Genomic DNA, 22,126 nt, shown 5'->3' with positions numbered 1-22,126 from the left:
CTCATTCATTTTTAAGTTTACGAACAGCAACAGTGTCAAACTCTGATCGAGATCAATGCGAGCACACAGTGGTGTGGGCTCACCCCCAGGCTGAGCACCAGGGCGGGCAGTTCGGAGGTGCTGGAGATTTCGCTGCTGAGGAGGAAGCCGGTCATCAGGAAGAGTACAGGCATGAGCAAGTGTGCGACGTACATGACCCAGGAGCGCACTGTGTGCAGCACGTGCTTTACCGACATGGCGTGGATTTGGTTCAGCACCAGCCGGCGGCCGGTCAGATACGCCCCCACCCTCACGTCGTCTGTGGGCACACCAGACACACACACACCCTTCTCGCGGCCCGGCTCCACACGCTGTACGATCCTGTCAAGAAGTTTATGAAGGCATCTAAAAAATCTAGACTTATCAATAGGGACACCTGAATTTCGCGAATACATTTCGTGTCAAGGTATTTCACAAAATACTGTAGCTTTCTAAGAGTCATGGCATGGCAAATTGTGAGGGTGCAGCAGTACGGTGACCACATTCTCATTGGCCCCGTCAAGAGCGGGACGACACCTCTCACCGACCACAGGAGAAAAGCTACAGTATTTTGTGAAATACCTTGACACGAAATGTATTCGTGAAATACAGGTGTTCCTACTTATCAACAGTGAAAACTTAAACACAAAGAAGCATCAACAGTGAAAACTTCAACACATAAAGAAGCATCTTATGTGAAACTGAGTAAGGTAACACAGAGGTATGACAATGGACACCGTCACTCTTGAAAATGGCTACAGCCAACCATGCAGAAATACCAACAGACTTGTCCTCAAACCAGGCTGGTTCACCGTTTTTTTTTTTTTTTTCGTGTTTATAGACAGTAGAAAAAATGTGAGCGAGCCTTTCAGTACTTGCCCGCAATGTATAAACATGTGTTCTCATGTAGCAAATAAAATTATACAGTCAACCCTCATGGTTCCCAGGATAGGGTCGTAATAGAGGGAGGGGGGTCGTAATAGATGTTTCCCGAAATTTTCAGTTCATTTCAACCCCCCCCCCCCTTCCCAAACCGCTACTCGCTAACCAGCCATACAATGGCAGGATGCTGTCACTCACAATGCTAGACGGCTTTGCTTTAAACCCACTTCAACCTTCATAACAAGTCCGTCCCCCTACAGACCACCTCTAAAGAAAATAAGTGTTAGTTTACATGTACGTTTTCTGCTTTCCGTAGTTAAATACACTAGAACCCCGATGTCACGAACCCCGGATTTAACGAAGCAGTGATTTTACGAATACATTCTCGGGAACCGTCAAAAAATTGGACATTTTGACCAAAATGTGAAAATCAGAAAAAAATTAAAAAAAAAAAACCAAATGAAAGATCATTAAAATCTGTCGATTTTAACACACAGCGTATTTTTGTGTCGGCTTTAATACTTCCAATAATGTTCATGTAAGAATAACAAAAAAATAATGGGACATTTCCTTTAAAAATATGGCAGCTGTAGGTTATGCAACGCGAGTGGGCGCACACGAAGCTCGCCCGGCTGGCTGGCGGCAGCGGCTTTATGACGCATAAGCTGACCCCTCCCTTCCCTCTCATTAACATTCTTCAAGGCTAGCTCATCCCTCCCAGACACACAAACCATCTAGTGTCCTCCCTTATAACACCCCAACTTCGCTCCCCTTTGAAAAACCTTCAGTGAGAAAATGCTCATTTCACCCTCCCTTCTCCCGTAAAATTGGGCTATTATGAATGGGGTACTAAAGCGGCGAGGGAGGAGTCAAAATATGTCACTTTTCACACCAAGTTCGAGTTCAGTCATCTCTGGCAAGGAATTTACAAGCTTTCAAACTAAAATATAAATGTATTTTAATAGCAAGGGTCCTATGAAAATGAATATACCGAATAAAATCAAGCTGCTGTCACCAAACAAAGCATAAAATGGCCCAATGCGTGGTCGCTTCGTTATTGCTCGCGCGAGAGGTGAGATGTGGAATGTTAGAAGAAAGATAAATGCGAGGGAAACAGACGGCAGCCAGTGTGTTTCCTGCGTGGGCAATAAGTGGCGTAGCCTTTTTTTTTAATGCTGGGTTAAGCGACCTTTTTCTGTCAACCCACGGGAAAAGATAATTGCTTGAGCTGTGAAAATAAACATCACTGCGGCAGTTAAACAAGTCGAGGCGGGCGTGCATCCAGTCTGTCGCTGTGTATTGTCAAACCGATAGTTATCAAAATCAAAAGAAATCCAGCAGGTAGCTTTCTTTGCCTTAACTGCGTACCACACTAGACACTCGCAAAAAGCTAAACGTAAACACATTGCCACAAAAACCTTTATCTGCACCCTGCCGGCAAAGGGACGTGGAATGGGGGTTGTTAAGCGCTGACAGCGGTCGTAAACACGTTGCCACAAAAACCTTTATCTGCACCCTGCCGGCAAAGGGACATGGAATGGGGGTTGTTAAGCGCTGACAGCGATCGACAGGAAGTGGTATCTATTTTTATGCGCTGCTTACGGCAGTACAGCACTTGGCAAGATAAACGCAGTAACACACTACTCACCACAAGAAACTTATTTTCTGTCCGATTTTATTCGGATTTTCGGCAATTTTTTACGGTTCCTCTTAATCGGATTGTAATAGAGAGGTGGTCGCAATAAATGGGGTCGCAACAAAAAGGTTTTACTGTAATAGGAAACTTGGACACAAAAAAAAAATGCACAAAGTGATAAATAAGATTAAAATAAGATTAAAATTGGGAAGTTTGAGATGGCTCAGACTAAATTTTAAATTGTACAGCGTAACCTAATTTAAAACATATAGAGGTTATCTGTCAATATTTATTGGATGGAGAAAATTGGATGCTATTTTCCACCAAATATTACTCTTCCAATTCTATTTTCAAATATAGTTAAAGAAAAAAAAGTGACATTGTAACAGGGCCTTAAATGATCTTTCAAAAAAGTTCTACACGAAACAGAGAAATATTTATAAAAATCGAACATTACTATTATTGTTGTGTAAATATTCTCACTATAAAAAAAAAAAGAAAGATATACTACTATTTGTCATCTGTCTCTTAATTTTGCTAAGTTAAAAATGCCTAAGATTCACAATTTTATTTCCTTAAGCTAAGTAAAAACTAAAAGTATTATTAAGAGCTTCCAGGTTGTGGAATGACCTAGGTGTGTTTCAGGCCGAAGCCTATACGCCTAGTCATACTGGGAATTCTTTACTTACTTCGCAGTTCTTCTTAATTACTGAACTTGTTATTTCAAACTTTTGATTTTTGGACAGTAGCAGCAGCAGCATTGTAATATATGGACTTTAAAGTTTCCTCTGCATTATATCAAGTATCGTTATTTTTTTTGGGCACATAAACAATCTCACACGCACACTCGGGTGCTTACGAAAATTCATATTTAAGTGATATGATTTGTCACTCTAGCTATGATATTGGACACTCACCAATGGCCAAGGTCGAGTCCCTGTAGCTGCTTGTGCCATTGTTGTCGCCACGGAGGAAGTTCTGCTCCGCAGGCAAGCCGACAGACTCGGATGGTCGTTTCCGGAGGGACAGCTCCTCGTCTCGTCCAACCCTTCACACAGGCGGGCAACAAACTGTGATCTCCTCCTCACATACATTATCTAATATCTACGCATCACACAATACCGGGCAACAACAGTATCACTGCATTACCGTTCCTCTGCCGTGGTTGTTTCGTGATGTGAGAGTGTTCATAGCTCACTCGTTCTCGAGCACTGCAATTCTACACGAAGCTGCCGAGGTGGAGACCGCGACACAATCGGAGTTCATCTCGGCTTCCATTTCACTTCACATTTGAAGTGTGAAGCCCTCCTGGCTGAAAATCTCTCACATTTCATCGATGTAATCCCGGTTCGATTCCCAGTGAGGTCAAACAAGGATTTTTCATAAGTGGGAAACCTATCAGACGTTTTAACATTGCAGAATTTCCGCCCCCTACTATTTTTCATGTTTAAATAAAACTATTTTATGTTTAATGTTTTTGTGAATATTTTTATAATTATTTTTACTTTCAATATTTTTTTGGTGATTATTAAATTTCAGTTATGTTTTATAGTGTTTTATTATCTGTTTACTTTATAATTTAAAATTAACATATGTATTATTTACGTTTATACATATCTTTTAAAGCCTGGTATGAATAGTTAAACGGTCAATTTCGAGAACAGTCTAGAAAGATTAAAAAGAAAGGAGGACATGGGCGTGACACACTGTCGCCAGCAGGTCATTTGTCGCACCTCATGATAGTGCGTCATTGGGAAATCACAGCATGTGGACGTGTAACTGCGTACCAAGAAACTGGAACTTTCGCTGGGCACAGTCTCGCCAGCCAATCAGGGCGAACCTTGAGGTGGCGTGATGTCTCTCCCCATGTCAGTATTTTTCAGAAAATAATGTGATTGGTCGGTCGGCCCACTGGGTTGCCTCCCTTGTTTTGTTTTTGTAAAGGGACGGTAACTACATGGCAGTAGTAATGCAGTAGTCAGTAGTAGTTGGTTGCCGTCTACGGCCGGCAGTCGACAGTCGTTGTTCGTGTTTTGTCAGTAGTCGTGTCGTCTTCGGACTGGTATGACGCCCGGCTGCTGCAACTCACAATGAAAAAATGTAACTTATAACAAGAAATTATTTTTTTAAAAAATATAAACGAAACTTTAAAAGTGCTCATGTGTATTTGTTATTATTCCGGGTTGCCTTGCCAATCTGGAATGTAACAACATTACTGTGGGCTAATGGGTTTTTCAGAGTACACCTATTACCTCCATCAATTTATTCCATCAATTAACCATTCTCATAGCATCACCCCTCATTGTTTCACATGATTTTGATGTTGAGATGTTAAGCTCATTCTTTCTTTTACTGTCTTCCTTTTTTACTTTTTCTTCTTCTTACTTTTTCCTTTCATTCTTTTTATCCTTCTTTTTCCTATCTTCTTCCCCCCCCCCCCCCAAGAATAGTAAATGTGCAAATGCATCAGACGTGCATCAGAAGTGTATTTAATTATTTAGTTGTTTTTTTAATTGTGAGGTACCAATGAATTATACTTCGTGAACGATCGTATATAATCAGCTCATACGCAATTTAACAGAGAATGAACTCTACAAGGGGACGGAATATGTTTTTAAATTAAATGCATTAAATTAATTAAAGCTGATTTAGTCCAGACCAAGTGCAGCTGAGAACCAGACTTGTAAGTGATAGGGAAGCTGAGATAGTTCTGCCAGTTTGCCTTGCTAGTAAGACACAAGAAGTGTTTACTGCCAATTCAACAGTCAGAAGCACCACTGAATTGAGGGGTTTGCAATGGCGAGCACCGAAGGTGAGATCTAGCTCTTCGCTCCCCCCGGCCGTGGGATGCCGCAGGCGGACGGCACGTCAAGTAGTTGCTAATCCAGGAATGCCAACGTGCTGCAGCTGCCTAGGGATCGACAGACATCGGCGGCTAGCCCACCGACCCGCTGCCGAAAACGTAAACAGTGAAATCAAGGATTTTTTTGTGTTTCACATTAGGTTCGAGTCGAGTCCTTTAAATGTTGTCAGCTGTGACAGGTGTAGTACTGGCTATGTTTTGGTCGAACTAATGCTGAAACATACGGCTGAGCCGGAATGAGCGGGAACGCACCTGATGAAGACCTCCTCCATGCTGGTGAGCGCCATGCCGAAGCTGTCGATGCCCAGTCGGTCCCTGGCGTCCTCCAGCTCCCGGAGCATCGGCTCGAAGAGAGCAGAACTGCCCTCCTCCAGTTGGTACGACAGCTCCGCGCCCACGTCCTGGCTCACCTCCAGCGACGAGATGTGTCCGCGCAGCAGCCGTGTCACCTCCTCCACACGGCACTCGGGCCTCTTCACCATCACCAGCTTGTAGCCCACGCCTGCACGGCACACAACCACACATCACCAGCTGGTAGCCCACACCTGCACGGCACGACCACACATCACCAGCTGGTAGCCGACACCTGCACGGCACAACCTCACATCACCAGCTGGTAGCCCACGCCTGTACGGCACGACCACACATCACCAGCTGGTAGCCTACACCTGCATGGCACAACCTCACATCACCAGCTGGTAGCCCATGCCTGCACGGCACAACCACACATCACCAGCTGGTAGCCCACACCTGCATGGCACAACCTCACATCACCAGCTTGTAGCCCACACCTGCACGGCACAACCTCACATCACCAGCTGGTAGCCCACGCCTGCACGGCACGACCACACATCACCAGCTGGTAGCCCACGCCTGCACGGCATAACCACACATCACCAGCTGGTAGCCCACACCTGCACGGCACAACCTCACATCACCACCTGGTAGCCCACGCCTGCACGGCACAACCTCACATCACCAGCTGGTAGCCCACACCTGCACGGCACGACCACACATCACCAGCTGGTAGCCCACGCCTGCACGGCATAACCACACATCACCAGCTGGTAGCCCACACCTGCACGGCACAACCTCACATCACCAGCTGGTAGCCCACGCCTGCACGGCACAACCACACATCACCAGCTGGTAGCCCACGCCTGCACGGCACAACCACACATCACCAGCTGGTAGCCCACGCCTGCACGGCACACAACCACACATCACCAGCTGGTAGCCCACGCCTGCACGGCACGACCACACATCACCAGCTGGTAGCCCACGCCTGCATGGCACGACCACACATCACCAGCTGGTAGCCCACGCCTGCAGGGCACAACCACACATCACCAGCTGGTAGCCCACGCCTGCACGGCACACAACCACACATCACCAGCTGGTAGCACACGCCTGCACGGCACGACCACACATCACCAGCTGGTAGCCCACGCCTGCACGGCACGACCACACATCACCAGCTGGTAGCCCACGCCTGCACGGCACAACCACACATCACCAGCTGGTAGCCCACGCCTGCACGGCACGACCACACATCACCAGCTGGTAGCACACGCCTGCACGGCACGACCACACATCACCAGCTGGTAGCCCACGCCTGCACGGCACAACCTCACATCACCAGCTGCACGGTACCACCACACACCGGCCATGTGACACAGAGCGACTCTCTTCGTCTGTTCATAGCGGGAACGTTGGCTTGCCATTTGCTAAAAGAACTGTCAAATTTAGATGCCACAAATATTTACATTAGCATTTGTTTACAAATGGTACTAAAACAAATTAAACATGTTAAATTAATAAAACTTAGTAGTAATTTGAAGCACAGGATTTTTTAAACTTACCAACCTCAACTTATCAAATACTTATTGCATTGATACTACCTAAATATTGTACCCTTAACGACATGTACCTAAGGTATGTTTGCCATTACACACAATTTTGACATTTCTATTGGCGAATTAGCCACTTAGTGTTGGGTTCAAACCTTTTCCACTGTGCAACTTGGGTACTGAGTCTATCTCTAAATGTAGTCATGGAGAGACACTAGCATTCTAATATGATTTCTGGTAAGACAATGCAGCTTGTACCTACCTATCAGGAAAGAGGATTGGGATTTGAACCCGAGCCGGCTCCAGGAATACTGAGGGGCTTTCATACAAAAATGGATGCAGTTAAAATTGTGTCATTAAATAAGTCAGAATATTTATTTCCAAATTTACCTGGAATAATTATTTACAAATTCATGGTCTCAAAAATTTAATCTTTAATAGTTTCTTACAACTTTAGATGAAAGAAAAATATTAACACATGAATTCAAGTACCTATTCAAGTAAACATAAATAGATTAAAAATTAAAATTAATTTATTGGTCTTGGAGGAGAGGCGGAAAAGGCTATCACCCACACCCCTGCCTCTGGAGCCGTGCCTGATTAAAACCTGTAGGTCGAATACGGGTCTTATTTTGTGTGTACACTTTAGGGTTTACAGGGTTTATGAATATAACGAGGCTCAAGTAGACGTTTCTAACAGTGGTAGTCGCACACACTCGATAACCGCTACAGGGGTAGGAGTCGATAGAGCCAGAGAGAAGCCTCACCGTATTTCTTACATTCAGTTACATTGATTTCATATGTTGTAGACTAGACGAGGGCATACAAAGCCTTTTAGAAGACCACAAACACATGTAAGTGAGGTTAAAAACCACTGAATTACAGTTTTTTTTAACTTGTGATTAACATCTCACTGACAGCAAAGTCATTTCATACGTAACACACAATGACATATACCAAAGATATTGGAGGAGGAATCGACGAAGGCTTAAAGTTGGGAATCCTCTCAGCATTAGCCAGAAGTGATATCAGGGAACAGGACCGGCATTCGAACCCAGATCTTCCGGAATGCAACGATCACTCTGGTAACTGCGGGGAGAGGCATCGCTGCAGCGCCTCACCGTACTTCTTCTTGAGGAAGAAGGGGGAGCCGCAGCACTTGAGCCGGCCGGAGGCCATGATGGCGATGCGGTCGCCCAGGAAGTCTGCCTCGTCCATGAAGTGCGTGGTGAGGAGGATGGTGCGTCCGTGGCGCTCCTGCCGCAGCAGGTCCCAGAGCTTGCGGCGCGCGGCGGGGTCCATGCCCGAGGTCGGCTCGTCTATCACCACCACCTGCACGCCTCTCCGGTCACCACCAGACACTTGACCACACACACTGCCGTGCTCCGCGCACCAGAGCTGCTGACACGTGTCGGTTCCCTCCTCTCCCCTCTTCCTCTCGACCAGGACTCCCACCGTCCATCTCTATTAGCGCCCGAGTACACGGTAAACCGAACCTCCGCATAAACCTATGCATAAAATATACTTGTTCACACTTACTTTGAAACAAAAAAAAATAATTTAAACTTGGTAATTAAATTATCTGCTCAAACTGGCTAATTGGAGATGTGAGATCTATGAATAGAATTTCCACATGTTCCATAAAACTTTTACTGTTATCAGTCAAAATTCTGATAATCTAGTCACGGCCCTGAGAACAGAGTAGCCGAGTCCATATGCCCATTGTACATGTGGTGGCGCCCTAGGCTTCAACGAACCCTTCAACCCCCATTGCGGTAGCATGCGTGGCGTTACATTTTAAGAAAACCAAAATAAAATTAAACTTTTTAAATTATGATGTTTTTTTAAAGCCTGAAAATTGTTGAAAGTTTTTTTTTAAGATTATTTTTCAAGTAAACTATGACTTTGGATGATGTTCGCTTGCTGTAATAATGTCATAATGGACGATGTTGTGTAATTTCATGTATTCCGACTGAATCGTCATTTTTGATTTCTCCACACCGAAGATTGCTTGCCACACTGCCGTCACTACGTAGCCACCCCCCTAAGAAACAAACTCATAAAGAAGATGTAAGGCCCGCACCTCAAACCACATTTAATAATTTTGCAACCAGATTAAGGATTCCCTAATAAGTACAGATTTTTTTTCACTTGAAATTAAATATTGTTCTCTTTACCCTAAAAACCTTAAATCCACGCTCAGCCACTCACCATATTTAAATAACTACACATAAACGGGAGAAACAGATAAATTTCGGAATTAAAGTAAAACAGAGAGAGGGGTATAGGTGATGGTGTGCTGAGAACTGAGATGATAGAAAACGTCAATATTTCACCAGCAGACTGGATGATGGTGGATGATTTTCGTGGATAATCATGGCAATAGTTTTAGTCATCACATGAGCCAAAGGAATAAGTTTAATTATGCGAGCAGTTGTGGTGTTCCCGCCTACGCCCCTTGGCTAAAAGTGGGTTAAAGGAAAAAGGGAGAGTGGAGTGGAGTAAAGGGAATAAGGTGTTGGAATGATGGATGGCAATGTAAAGATAACACCAGCATGCTGGTAGATGATGTTGAAGACGATGGCTTGCACGCATAATCTCAGCAATAGTTGTAGTTATCACACATGACTAGTTACTACCCTCCCAGAAGCCAAGGAAGAGTTTAATCTGCCTACGCCCCTCGTGCTGACCTTGGAGCGGCCGCACAGGGCGATGGCGGCACACAGCTTCCTCTTCATCCCCCCGGACAGGCTGCGGGCCTGCGCGTTCTGCTTCGGCAGCAGCTCCAACACGCTCAAGTACCGCTGGGTCTCCGCTTGGATCTCCCGAGTCTCCATCCCCTTCAGCTGGAACCAGCAGCCCCTACTGCGCTCCAGTGGTCAGGCGCTCACGCCCCCACCGAGCTCAAACACTGATCTTTCCCCCTTTTTTTTCATTAATGCCTCATCCTTGATGGTCACGATGATACATCAAGCCATGATCAGTTATTTATTCATGATGTTCATGTGTTCATTCGTATGCTAGTCTGAATGCTTCATGAAATATTCTAATTGTAAATTATTGAACACAAAAATAACCTTGTCATGTAATCAATTGGGATGACACAGATTTAGAAAGAATAGGTCGACTTGTAAAAGGACAGAATTGGAACACGTTTTTTCATCTTTTAGGGGTCGTGGTGGTTGAGCAGTTGGATTATTCAACACCCATCACTATGATGTAGATTCGATTCCTGGTTGGGTACGACTTGGACATGGCGGATTTGGCCAAGAAACTGTAGTTTTCTTCAGAGTAATTTCACTTCCCTCAACCAATTATTCCATCAATACTCCATTTACATCTCAACATCTCTCATTATCTTTAACCCCCTGATGCCAACGAGATGTTACACAACTTATTTGTTTATTGGTTTTGTACTGAGGTGGAAGAATGACGGAGTGGTTGCCCACCTTGCCGAAGAAGTACAAGTGCTCGGCGACGGTGAGGTCGTTGAAGAGCACGTTGTGCTGCGGGCACACCCCCAGGCTGGCGCGCACCCCGTCCATCTGCGTCCTCACGTCGCGGCCGCCCACGGTCGCCGTGCCGCCCGAGGGGGGCAGCATGCCGGTCAGCATGGCTATGGTGGTGGTCTTGCCCGCCCCGTTGTGGCCCAGCAGCACCGTGATGTGGCCCTCGTACATGTTCAGGCTGAGGCCGTCCACCACCACCTTCTTGCCGAAAACCTGCACCGCATGGCATGCTCACTCTCCGAGCAGCAGTAGAACAACATCCCTTCACATAATTACAAAAGTGATGGATTTTTTCCATCGTTATACCAGTTCAGATTCTTATTCTGTCTCTACCAAGTATTCACTGATCCTCAAATTGATTATAAAATTTTTAACTGTGTTTACAGTAGCTGAGAATTATTTATTGAGTACTATAATGATTACAGGTATCACAATTTTGTTACAATGAAAAGTTACAAATAAATTACATCTAAAATTCAGTAAGTTCAATAATAACAGTTAATGTATATAAAGAGATCCTACAGATAATTAAAAAAAGAGAATAATCAGCAATTTAAGGTGCATGCAAAATATATAGTCCAATAAAGCCTTTGAACTCTCACTGAAGTAGAGGTCAGTTGTTACAGCAATTTTCGGTATCGGTACCAACCTGTTACTGATACAGTAATGTACTAGTGACAAGTAGCTGATACTTCTGTATCAGCTGGAGTAGTAAGCATTTTCGTTACAGGTTATACATCCTCCGTGCCGTCATCAGGGCCGGATTAAGGGGGGGGGGGGCCAAGGGGCCCCGGCCCTGGGCCACCCACCAGGAGTGGGCCTCCCACCAATATAGGGGTGAATATCACAAAACAGGAAAAATAAATGTATTGTTGCTGTGAACTGTGTACAATTATAGGGAACATTAAACAAGACATCTCTAGCTTGATAAGAAATGTAATAACCAAACTTTATATTCTAAATTAGTTAAAATTATTAAAAATCATGAAACGTTATTGCACTGGCTAGTTCTTCCAAAAATGTAGTGATGCACATTGCATTTATTTAAAATGGCTGATAATTTACTAATTTACACAGGTTATAATTATTCACAATAATATGTTTCGTATGTTTATTTTACTTGAAAAATTAAAAATTGCAAAATGTAAAAATAATAAAAATGATTTATTATTACCAGTGACCAGGAATATGATCATTATCTTAGCAAGTAGGTTTCATTTTCTAACTTGTTCATAGGTGGCAGCACAAACACAATGTCAGTACAAAACTAGTCTTTGTCTTCTAGAGAGTAGTGTTGTTATGAGTCCCTATGACAAGTGCGATCTCAGTTATGTGTAGTTTACTTGTTTAAAAGTTAATTATTATTTTTCCATGTAATGTTTATCAATATTCATATTCCTCGACTTTGACTTATGATACATCTTGGTAAGTGAAAAACTGTTTTATTATTCTAATTAAAATGAACAATGAATGCATGCTAACAGTGCTTTCAGTGTAAACCTAACCTCAAAAGACTTGGAGGGAAATCTCAATCTTAATATGATGCACTTTCCACCATTGCCCTGCCTATTTAGTCAGGACCACGGACATATAGATAGGTCTGGCAACTTACCTTCATTCTAAATAGGCTTAGTGAAGCTTGCAGTGGCCTGCGAACTAACGGCACTACTAGTAGTTGAACCCATCATTAACATTGTGTTATATGGGAGTTTCATGTAAATGTGGATATATTTTTCAAAACTCTGTTTCGTTTTAAACATTGGGTAAAGTTTTGAGGTTTTTATTTATTTGGAAGATTTTTAGGGTGACGTGTCCCAGCCGGAGACCGTAGGCGATGGATGGTTTTAAGGTGGGGGTGAAAACCCCCGAGGTGTAGCGGATTCAGGCGCTACCGAAGAGTTCCTGCAGGCGGGCAGTGAGTCTGGCCGAGATGGGCTGCGGCCGAGGGTCCTGGGGCTGGCTGCCCTCCTCGTAGGGCTTGGGTGGCCGCCGGTCCGGAAGGGGGGGAATGTCGATGGGGAGGAGGGGGGGGCTGGACTTGATGGGGGATAGCAGCTGGGGAGGATGAGGGAAGAGGGGCGCTGCAGAGGGTGGGTGTTTTGGGGAATAGGGGACTGATGGAAAGTCGAAGGAATGGGGGGGACTGTAGATCGGACTAGGCACCACTGGGCCTGAAGAGAAGTAGCCCAGATGATATTCCTGCGCTGGCTTCACCTTCTCAGCTGGCTGGTGGTTGCCCTGCCTGGAATGTCGTCTGCCTGCCCTCTTGCTTGGTACGAGCGAAGATAGGGGAAAAGGGGGTAGTATCAGGAGCCTAGAGCGAAATCCCCGAAAGGCCACTCCGAGGGGGAAAAGGAGTCTACAGCATAATCCCGAAGGCCGCTCCAGGGGAAGAAGGATGCTAGAGCGTAATCCCGAAGGCCGCTCCAGCAAAGGATTCCAGAGCGTAATCCCAAAGGCCGCTACGGAGGAAGAGGAAAGGAGTGCAGTAAATTTTTTTTTTTTTTTTTTTTTTTAAATGGGGGACCCCCCCAGGGGGTCCGCCCCGCCAAAAAATGCCTCTTTATTTTAAAAAGAGTGGTTACAAGGTATTTACATGGAAGGAAACATTTGACATCAATAAACAGTAATACGATACAAACATATTTACAAAAATAATTACGCGGCACTGGGCCCCTTCCAACAAAGAGTCCTTGGGGGCTGGTGGTGTTGCTTGGCGTTCTATCTTTGGTTGGTGGTGCTGAGGATGAAGGGCTGTAGGTGAGGCCGGGCCCGTTTGGCTCGGGTCTGGCCTGAAGATTGGCGGCCGGGTCATATGGTCAGCGGTACAAGTGGGGGTGGGCAGTGGTGTTGATGGTTTGTCCCGCAGTGCATTACCGTAAGAGGTGCGGGCCACCGATGTTAGCCGTCGGCCCCTCTGGCATCGGCGGCTGCATCTTCGTCGACGGCATCACCCAGGAGGAGGTGGGCAGTGGTGAAGAGGGGGCGTCTGGGATGTGGGGTGATAGGGGGTGGTTCGGCGAGAAGTCGGATGAGAGGGTTGAGGTTGGTTGAGCATTTGTGTAGGAATTTCTGTGTGATGTGGGAGATGCTGTGGTGAAGGTGAGGAAGGCCGGTTTGATCGAGGAGGTGTTGGCGGAGGGTGGCGCGTGGGAGGCCAAGGATGAGGCGTGTGCCGAGGAAGAATGAGCGGGCGATCGGGCGGAGGTTGAAGAGAGAGGAGTGTGCCCAGGTCGGGCATGCGTAGGTGAGGTGAGAAATGACGTGGGAGCGGTAGACTGTGATGCGGTTGGAGAGTGATGTACCGGATGTGGGACGGAGGACATGTGCTAGTTGCCCCATGACAGCGCGGGTTTTCGTTCTGATGGAGTCGAGGTGCGGTAGGAAGGTGAAGTTGGAGTCGAGGGTTACCCCGAGGTATCGGGTGGTGGGGGTCCAGGGGATGATGTGATTGCGGAGTTTGGGTGGGTGGTCTCGTTTGGGGTCGTATCGGGAGAAGAGAATGGAGAAGGTTTTGGTTGGGATTATGGCGATGCCGTGTGCGATGAATTGGGTTTGGAGGGAGTTTAGACCGCGGCTTAGACGGTCGCCGAGCATCTGCTCCGAGACTGAGGATGCCAGTTATAAACATCATCTTAATATACTGCTGTATTTCCCCAGATTTCTCTGGGGTAAGGATCTCTGGCTAGGCACATTTCGACCTAGCTTAAATACAGCTCCTTCAGACATTGGTCACTGACAAAGCGACAATCTTTCCCCAATACAGGAAAACAGGCCATCCTGTACCCTCCCCAGTAATTCACAAACTAGAATATTATTTACTTATAACATATATAGCACTGACACACATTTTATATTATACAGTCATTAATAAATCCATATGCACTGCTATAACCGTTCAAAAGATGCGTGCTGCCATCTATGATATGTAAACGGCACCACTCGTAGCCTATATCCCACGGCTGGTGTAGAGAAGCCTGTTGGGATAGGGCTTTCTTGGCGAAGCGGCCATGTTGGTTGCAGAGAGAGGCCGAGGACAAATATAGGACACAACAAGGGTTTAATGCATAGCAATAACTTGTAACTTTGCTGCAATTGTCAGTTAAAGTTTTAATTTACTAAAGAAACTATATATCACATTTTTTTTTTTTAATAAATAAGTCTCTGGTGTAGTGTAATGGATAAAATCATGAGCTGGCAACTTGTGAGCTCGGGTTCGAAACCTGCTAGATCCCTTCCTGGTTAGATTTTCATTTTTTATTTCTCGCAAAAATAAACTCTTATTTACATACGTTACATATGTTTAAACAGTTAAAAATGTATTATTTGATTGGAAGATGGACAAATGTTATGTTTTGTCTGATAATAAATAAAAATCAGAGTAGTTACGTAATTACTTGCTAGAATTTTTGTTAATGTTTATTTTATTCAAAATCTCATCTAATTATGTAATTTAACAGTTTAAACATATTTAAATTATGCAAGTATTAGTGTACTTTGCATTTTTTATTTCTTTTCTTATTTTCAGATTACCAGCATGGACAATCGTGAAGTAGATAGACACAGACATCGCACAATAATTTGGGAGTCTGGTGCTTCTAAAAGACGTAAGGCAAAAGAAGCAACAATGAAATCAGCAGAAGAGGTGGCAAAGATAAGAAAATTGGACCAGTTCTTCACTGTTCAATCAAGAAATGTGTCGGAAAGGAGTGATGATTTTACAGAACGTGATCAACCTGACAATGCTTCAGTGGAAATGGTTGTAGATATCGGCGAAGAAAAGGCAGAAGTAGTAACAGGTCCAACTGAAGAACACATAGAAAAGGAGGCTGATAGTGGCACATCTTATGTAGAATCTGAGGGCCCACCAGGGGGAAATGACATTGGACTTTGGCCATCCATGATTTCGGAACAGATGCAGGATTACTGGATGAAAAGGGGTGTGTCAACAATCCAGCACTGTGATGAAAGTTTGTTCATTGCACACTCGGTTCAGCAACCTAGAAAGGACCGCAATATTCCAAGAATATGCACACTTGGGCTTTTTCGTCGTCAAAATCATAATGGAGAAGTCATAACGAGGAATTGGTTATGCTTCGCTCCTTCTAATGGATGTGTTTACTGCTTCACGTGCAGATTGATGTGCTTAACTACACTTACAGCACCTGAGTCTTCTCAGCTTTCGTCTAATGGATTCTGTGATTGGAAACATTCACAAGAACGTATACAAAGTCATGAGCGGTCAACAGAACATGCGAAGGCTACTATTGCTTTCAATTTGAGGTTAAAAGCAATTGGGCGAATTGATACGGAGCTAACCCAACAGGTCGAATGTCTAGAGCATTATTGGAGATCAGTGTTGAAACGAGTAGTAAATGTTATTCAGTTTATTGCCGAGCGTGGCTTAGCATTTAGAGGAGATAACGAGTTGGTGGGATCACCTAGAAATGGAAACTTTCTGGGTATTCTTGAACTCATCGCCCAGTACGACGACTTTCTAGCACAGCATATAGAAACTCAAGCCAATCGCGGCAAGGGTCACACAAACTGCCTGTCATCTACAATAATGGAAGAACTTATCAGCGTAATGGGTGAACAAGTCCTCCGAGAAATTATTTCCAGAGTTAAGAAATCAAAATATTACTCCATCTCTTTGGACTCCACACCCGATGCAGCCCACATTGACCAACTAACCCTTGTATTGAGGTATATGGAGAAAGATGGCCCCGTGGAACGCTTTGTAACATTCATGGCAAACATAGGCCATGGTGCTCAAGACATGTTCAATGGCTTAGTGCAATTTTTGAAGAGACATGACCTAGACCTGGGAAACTGCCGCGGTCAAAGTTATGACAATGCCTCTGCAATGAGTGGAAAATACAATGGTTTACAGGCCAAAGTGAGAGAAAAGAACAATCTTGCATCCTGGATTCCTTGTATGGCACATTCTCTAAATCTGGTTGCTAAAAATGGTGTATAAAGCTGCTCGAGTGCTATAAAATTTTTCTACTTCCTTGAAAAGCTGTTCGTCTTCTTCACAGTTTCAACGCATCGGCATCAGCTTCTGACTGAGGCTTTGAAAAATAATGACTCAGCATTGACGCTCAAACATGTCACGACAATACGTTGGTCCTGCAGAGCTGACGCAACTAAGGCACTTAAGCTTGACTATCAGCAGATTAAGAATGTACTTAAACAGATTGTGGATGACTTAGAAGAAAAAGGCTGTGTACAGTATGAAGCAGAAGGACTGTTAACACAGATGAATCAGCTTGAAATTGGTATTTACACCACCTTCTGGAATGATATCCTGCAAAGAACAGATGCTACTAGTTGACGCCGCCGTCAGTGCTCCCTCTGAGAGCACAGGCCGTTATGTGTCCTCAACACCTGATAAGTGCCGCGCCCCGAACGTGCCCGCGCGCGCAACGTAGTGCAGTGCCCCGAACGGCGTGACGTCAGTCACGGCCTCCTACGTGTGCAAAGCGCCCGGCCGGGTGTGGCACTGCGCAAGGGTATTGTTTCTCAGGCATTTTATAATATAAACAAAAACTAAGAAATCTAAACCATTCAATAATTAATGTTAATTAAATGATCATATGTTAAAAGGGTATAATTCACAAAACTGGCCGAAGTCACCTTCCCGCGCTCCGCAGTTTTCCCGCGGAATTTCCCCCCTCCCTGGCCCCGGCGGCCAGGGAGGTTAGTCAGTCGCCATCCAGCACTCGCCCGGGCCGGCAGCCCACGCACGGGGAGCCTTCAATTTTCGCGCCAACACCATATAACTGCAATAGGTAAATATAGTCCAAACGTTTTATATCAGCTCCCCGGTCGGCCCAAATCGGCCGTTAGCAACCACGCGCGGTCTTTTAATAATATGTGTATCCCATCAGGGATTTTTATAGTTTACGTAACCAATTAGGTGACCTGTCGTGGCACCTGCGCCTCACGCTTTAACGTCCCACCACGGGACATAGTTCTTTGCCCACGCAGGGCGGCACTGCGCCGAACGCGACCAGAACTTTCGGACGAGTATTCACCTGGGACGTGCCACGGCCACGTGTGTGATATCGCTCCAGATTCCACCGTGTCCGTGCCCAGCTTAACGTGGCCCAGCCACCCCGCGGACTATCCGCGCATGCATATCCTCCTGTGCGGGACTAATCGCAGTAATTCAGTGTAACGTGTTTTAATAAGTGAATATTCTCCTGTGCGGGACTAATCGCAGTAATTCAGTGTAACGTGTTTTAATAAGTAAATCATTCTCCTGTGCGGACTAACCACAGTAATCTAGTGTCATGTATTGCCTTAATTAATTTGCGGGACCGATCGTCCACACACGTCACGCCACGTCCGTGTACTCTCGCAGAGACCCTAGCAGGTTCAGGTGCGCGGAGCTTAGGTCGACGGTGAAGCGGCCAGTCACGTGAACGTGTGACCTGTAGAGTGTGCTACGTAATAAATCACCAAAAGAACTCGTGTGTTTCATTAGTAAGGCGTCCTGGGAGGCCATAACAGCCCGGGGAGTCCTTTGTCGCCGCATCCCTGCCTACTGCCACGAGGCCAGGAACCCCCCCTTGAGATTCAAAATTAACCTACCAGCTTAAATTTACGTAAATTCAGTTTAGGCAACGGGGACAGCGTCAAAATGGCGCCCAACTAGTGTGGCTAGAACATCACCAAACTCTTTCGACAAGCAAGCCAAGAAAACGAAACGGAGAATTTAGTGGACAAAGGGCTCGAGTAGGGACAGTGCAACAGCGCGCAGCGTGGCAACACCGCGCGACGGAGTGGCGCCGCGCCAGCCGGACAACCTCCGCCCCCGCATTCCTGCCGCGCAATACCCCTCCCCTCCTCCGCCCGAAACCACCCCTCAGCCCGCACGTCACTCCGCTCATCACCCCTCCCTTCCTCCGCCCGATACCACCCCTCAGCCCGCACATCGCTCCACTCACCACCCCTCCCCACCACGCTCCACCTCCGACCAGCTGTGAGGGGTGACGTCACGCGGCCGCACCACCATGGAGTCGGGACAGCGACGTCACGACCCGCCGCCCGGGTCGTCCAGCCGCGGCGCGATACGGAACGACATCACGATTGACATGGGGGAGTGGTGGAACATGGACTTCTTGACGGGCGGGGCGGAAAGAACGACACGGGAAGGCGGCGCGCGGGAAGCGAGCGGGAAGCGATGGCCCAGATCAAGAGGGAAGTCAGGGTCGCGTCGGCGCGACGCTGCCACGCCGTAGAGTGCCACGGCCAGCTCGAAGAAGTAGCATACTGCCACCAGTGCGGCACCACGAGGCACCGCACGTGCACGGAAGCGAGAGAATTCCTGAACTTTCGCGACGGCCTATTCATGTGCGCGGCGTGCGAGAACAAAGTCAACTCGCCCACACCCGTGACCATAGTAAGTGAAACCCGACGGGACAACATCCGGGTCAAGCTGCCCGAATTCTCCGGGCACCCCTATGAAGACCCGGAGAAATTCACACGGGCGTGCCAGGACCGCCTGGCCAGGTACGGCGTACCCAAAGAGGAGTGGACGGAACGCGTCACGGAACAGCTTAGGGGGCCAGCGACGGACTGGTGGTCCATGACGGGCGAATACGGCGTGGAGTGGGAGGACTTCGCGCCACGTCTGGAGGCCCGATTCAATGCCGCCCGCGCACGCGCCCAGTGCCAACGCGCCCTGTTCTGCGAACCGCAAAGGGCGGACGAGGACGTGGAAACCTTCATCCGGTCCAAGATGAGGCTACACCGACGTCTGGACACCGGCGGACCAGTTAACGCGGCGCTTGATGTGACGGTAGAGCTGATGAAGAGGGAGCTACGCCCGCACCTGCGGGGGGCCGTGGACCGGTAGCTCGAGGACTTCGTCCAGCTGGCGAAGGAAATAGAGCGGGACCTACGCCTGTCGCCGCGCCCGCGAGACACAGCAGCTCGCCGCCGAGGGGCGTCCCCGCTACCCACGACGGCCCCGGAGGACGAGTGGGCGGTAGTACCGTACGTGAACCCCCCTCCCCCTTCCGGCGCCACCCGTCGGGGGGGCGAGATGAGGGAGAGAGGGCCCTCGACGCAACCCGCCGCGCCCGCGACCAACACCACCACGCCGCGGGCCGCGCGCGCTAACCCGCGGGCTGAGGGGCAGCGAGACCGGCCCCCACGATGCCGCTACTGCAGGGAGGAGGCCTACCACTGGCACGAGGTGTGCCACTCACGGGCCGCGCTATGGCAGGATCGCCGGCCCGGCGCAACGCAGTCGGGAAACGCCCGCTAGGGAACAGGATACCGGCGGGCTACTGTTCCTGGATCACGGCCAACGCACCAGCTACGAGGCCAGTCCACATAACATCGCCGCCCGTCAGACCAGGCGGTGGTGTGCCCCAGCACCCGTCAACGTCCCGCACCGGGTCGTCGGCGAGCGGCGCCGTGTCACGGGCGCCCCTGACGCACCCGATGCCACCTGCGGGACCTGACCAGGCACCATCGCCGCCCGTCAGACCAGGCGGTGGTGTGCCCCAGCACCCGTCGACGTCCCGCCCCGGGTCGTCGGCGAGTGGCGCCGTGTCACTGGCGCCCCCGACGCACCCGACGCCACCTGCGGGACCTGACCAGGCACCATCGCCGCCCGTCAGACCAGGCGATGGTGTGCCCCAGCACCCGTCGACGTCCCGCCCCGGGTCGTCGGCGAGCGGCGCCGTGTCACGGGCGCCCCCGACGCACCCGACGCCACCTGCGGGACCTGACCAGGCACCATCGCCGCCCGTCAGACCAGGCGGTGGTGTGCCCCAGCACCCGTCGACGTCCCGCCCCGGGTCGTCGGCGAGCGGCGCCGTGTCACGGGCGCCCCCGACGCACCCGACGCCACCTGCGGGACCTGACCAGGCACCATCGCCGCCCGTCAGACCAGGCGGTGGTGTGCCCCAGCACCCGTCAACGTCCCGCCCCGGGTCGTCGGCGAGCGGTGCCGTGTCACGGGCGCCCCCGACGCACCCGACGCCACCTGCGGGACCTGACCAGGCACCATCGCCGCCCGTCAGACCAGGCGGTGGTGTGCCCCAGCACCCGTCGACGTCCCGCCCCGGGTCGTCGGCGAGCGGCGCCGTGTCACGGGCGCCCCCGACGCACCCGACGCCACCTGCGGGACCCGACCAGGCACCATCGCCGCCCGTCAGACCAGGCGGTGGTGTGCCCCAGCACCCGTCAACGTCCCGCACCGGGTCGTCGGCGAGCGGCACCGTGTCACGGGCGCCCCCGACGCACCCGACGCCACCTGCGGGACCCGACCAGGCACCATCGCCGCCCGTCAGACCAGGCGGTGGTGTGCCCCAGCACCCGTCAACGTCCCGCCCCGGGTCGTCGGCGAGCGGCGCCGTGTCCCTGGCGCCCCCGACGCACCCAGCGCCGCCTGCGGGACCTGACCGGGCACCATCGCCGCGGCTGGGGCGAGCGGGAAACAACACGGACAAACTGATGCGGGTGCCCGTCCTGCTGAATGGCCAGCCCGTCCACGCCCTGGTGGACACCGCGGCGAGCCACACCTACGTCGCGGCCCACCTGGTGTCCGAGGCGGACCTGGAGCAGCAGGAGGGAGGCGTCCAGCTGGCCACCTGGGGAGCTAGCGCGCTCACGACGAGGCGCGCCCAGGTAAGAATCGACATCAGGGACATGTGCAGTCGGACAACAGCCCTGGTGGTGCCGGAGCTGAGAGACGACCTGATCCTGGGACTACCGTGGCTCGTGCAGGAGGACGCCGCCATCGACAAAGGTGAGGGTAGGATTCATGTCGGACGTCGGGGAAGGCGGACGCTGTACAGTGTCAACCAGAGGGGGACAGCCCTGCCCGCCCCCGTCGTCACCCTAGCGGACCTGCAGAACGAGGTGCCCCCGGAGTACAGGGACACGTTCAATGGGGTACTGGCACAACAAGCGCAGGTGTTCGCCGCTGCGGACATGCTGCGGCGGACCACGGTCACTCAACACGCCATCCCGACACGACCACACGAGCCCCGCTTTGTCAAGCCCTTCGGGTTCGGACCCAGAGAACGAGAGGCGATCCAGACCCAGATCGCGGAGATGTTGCGGGACGGGGTAATCGAACCGAGTGAGTCGCCGTACAATTGCTTGGTGGTAATGGCCAAGAAGAAGGACGGCTCACTCCGGTTCTGCGTAAACTTCAAGCCCATTAACGCAGTCACCATCTCCGCCCCTCCACCGATCATCAACATCACTGACGCACTAGCGGGACTGGGGGAGGCAGGCATATTCACCTCACTGGACCTCAAGTCAGGGTACTGGCAGGTACCCGTTCGCCCCAAGGACCGACCGAAGACCGCCTTTACCGCGCCCGACGGCCGCAGGTTCC

The 22,126-nt window shown here is 49.2% G+C and overlaps 1 protein-coding gene across 1 annotated transcript in view; it reads right to left on the bottom strand.

The window, feature by feature from the left end:
• LOC134531922 (phospholipid-transporting ATPase ABCA3-like) overlaps positions 1-22,126 on the bottom strand; it is a 163,551-nt gene that overhangs the window by 62,283 nt on the left and 79,142 nt on the right. The window contains exons 12-17 of the mRNA XM_063367968.1: positions 10,699-10,971; positions 9,940-10,095; positions 8,371-8,581; positions 5,652-5,901; positions 3,454-3,584; positions 84-298 (exon numbers count right to left, since the gene is read on the bottom strand). Of these exons, the coding sequence (XP_063224038.1) occupies positions 84-298; positions 3,454-3,584; positions 5,652-5,901; positions 8,371-8,581; positions 9,940-10,095; positions 10,699-10,971 (1,236 nt within the window). The remainder of the gene's footprint in view (positions 1-83; positions 299-3,453; positions 3,585-5,651; positions 5,902-8,370; positions 8,582-9,939; positions 10,096-10,698; positions 10,972-22,126) is intronic.

The sequence above is a fragment of the Bacillus rossius genome, chromosome 1 (genome assembly GCF_032445375.1).
Source record: "Bacillus rossius redtenbacheri isolate Brsri chromosome 1, Brsri_v3, whole genome shotgun sequence".
NCBI classification, from domain to species: Eukaryota; Metazoa; Arthropoda; class Insecta; order Phasmatodea; family Bacillidae; genus Bacillus; species Bacillus rossius.
This window is presented reverse-complemented; position numbering and strand designations above follow the sequence as displayed.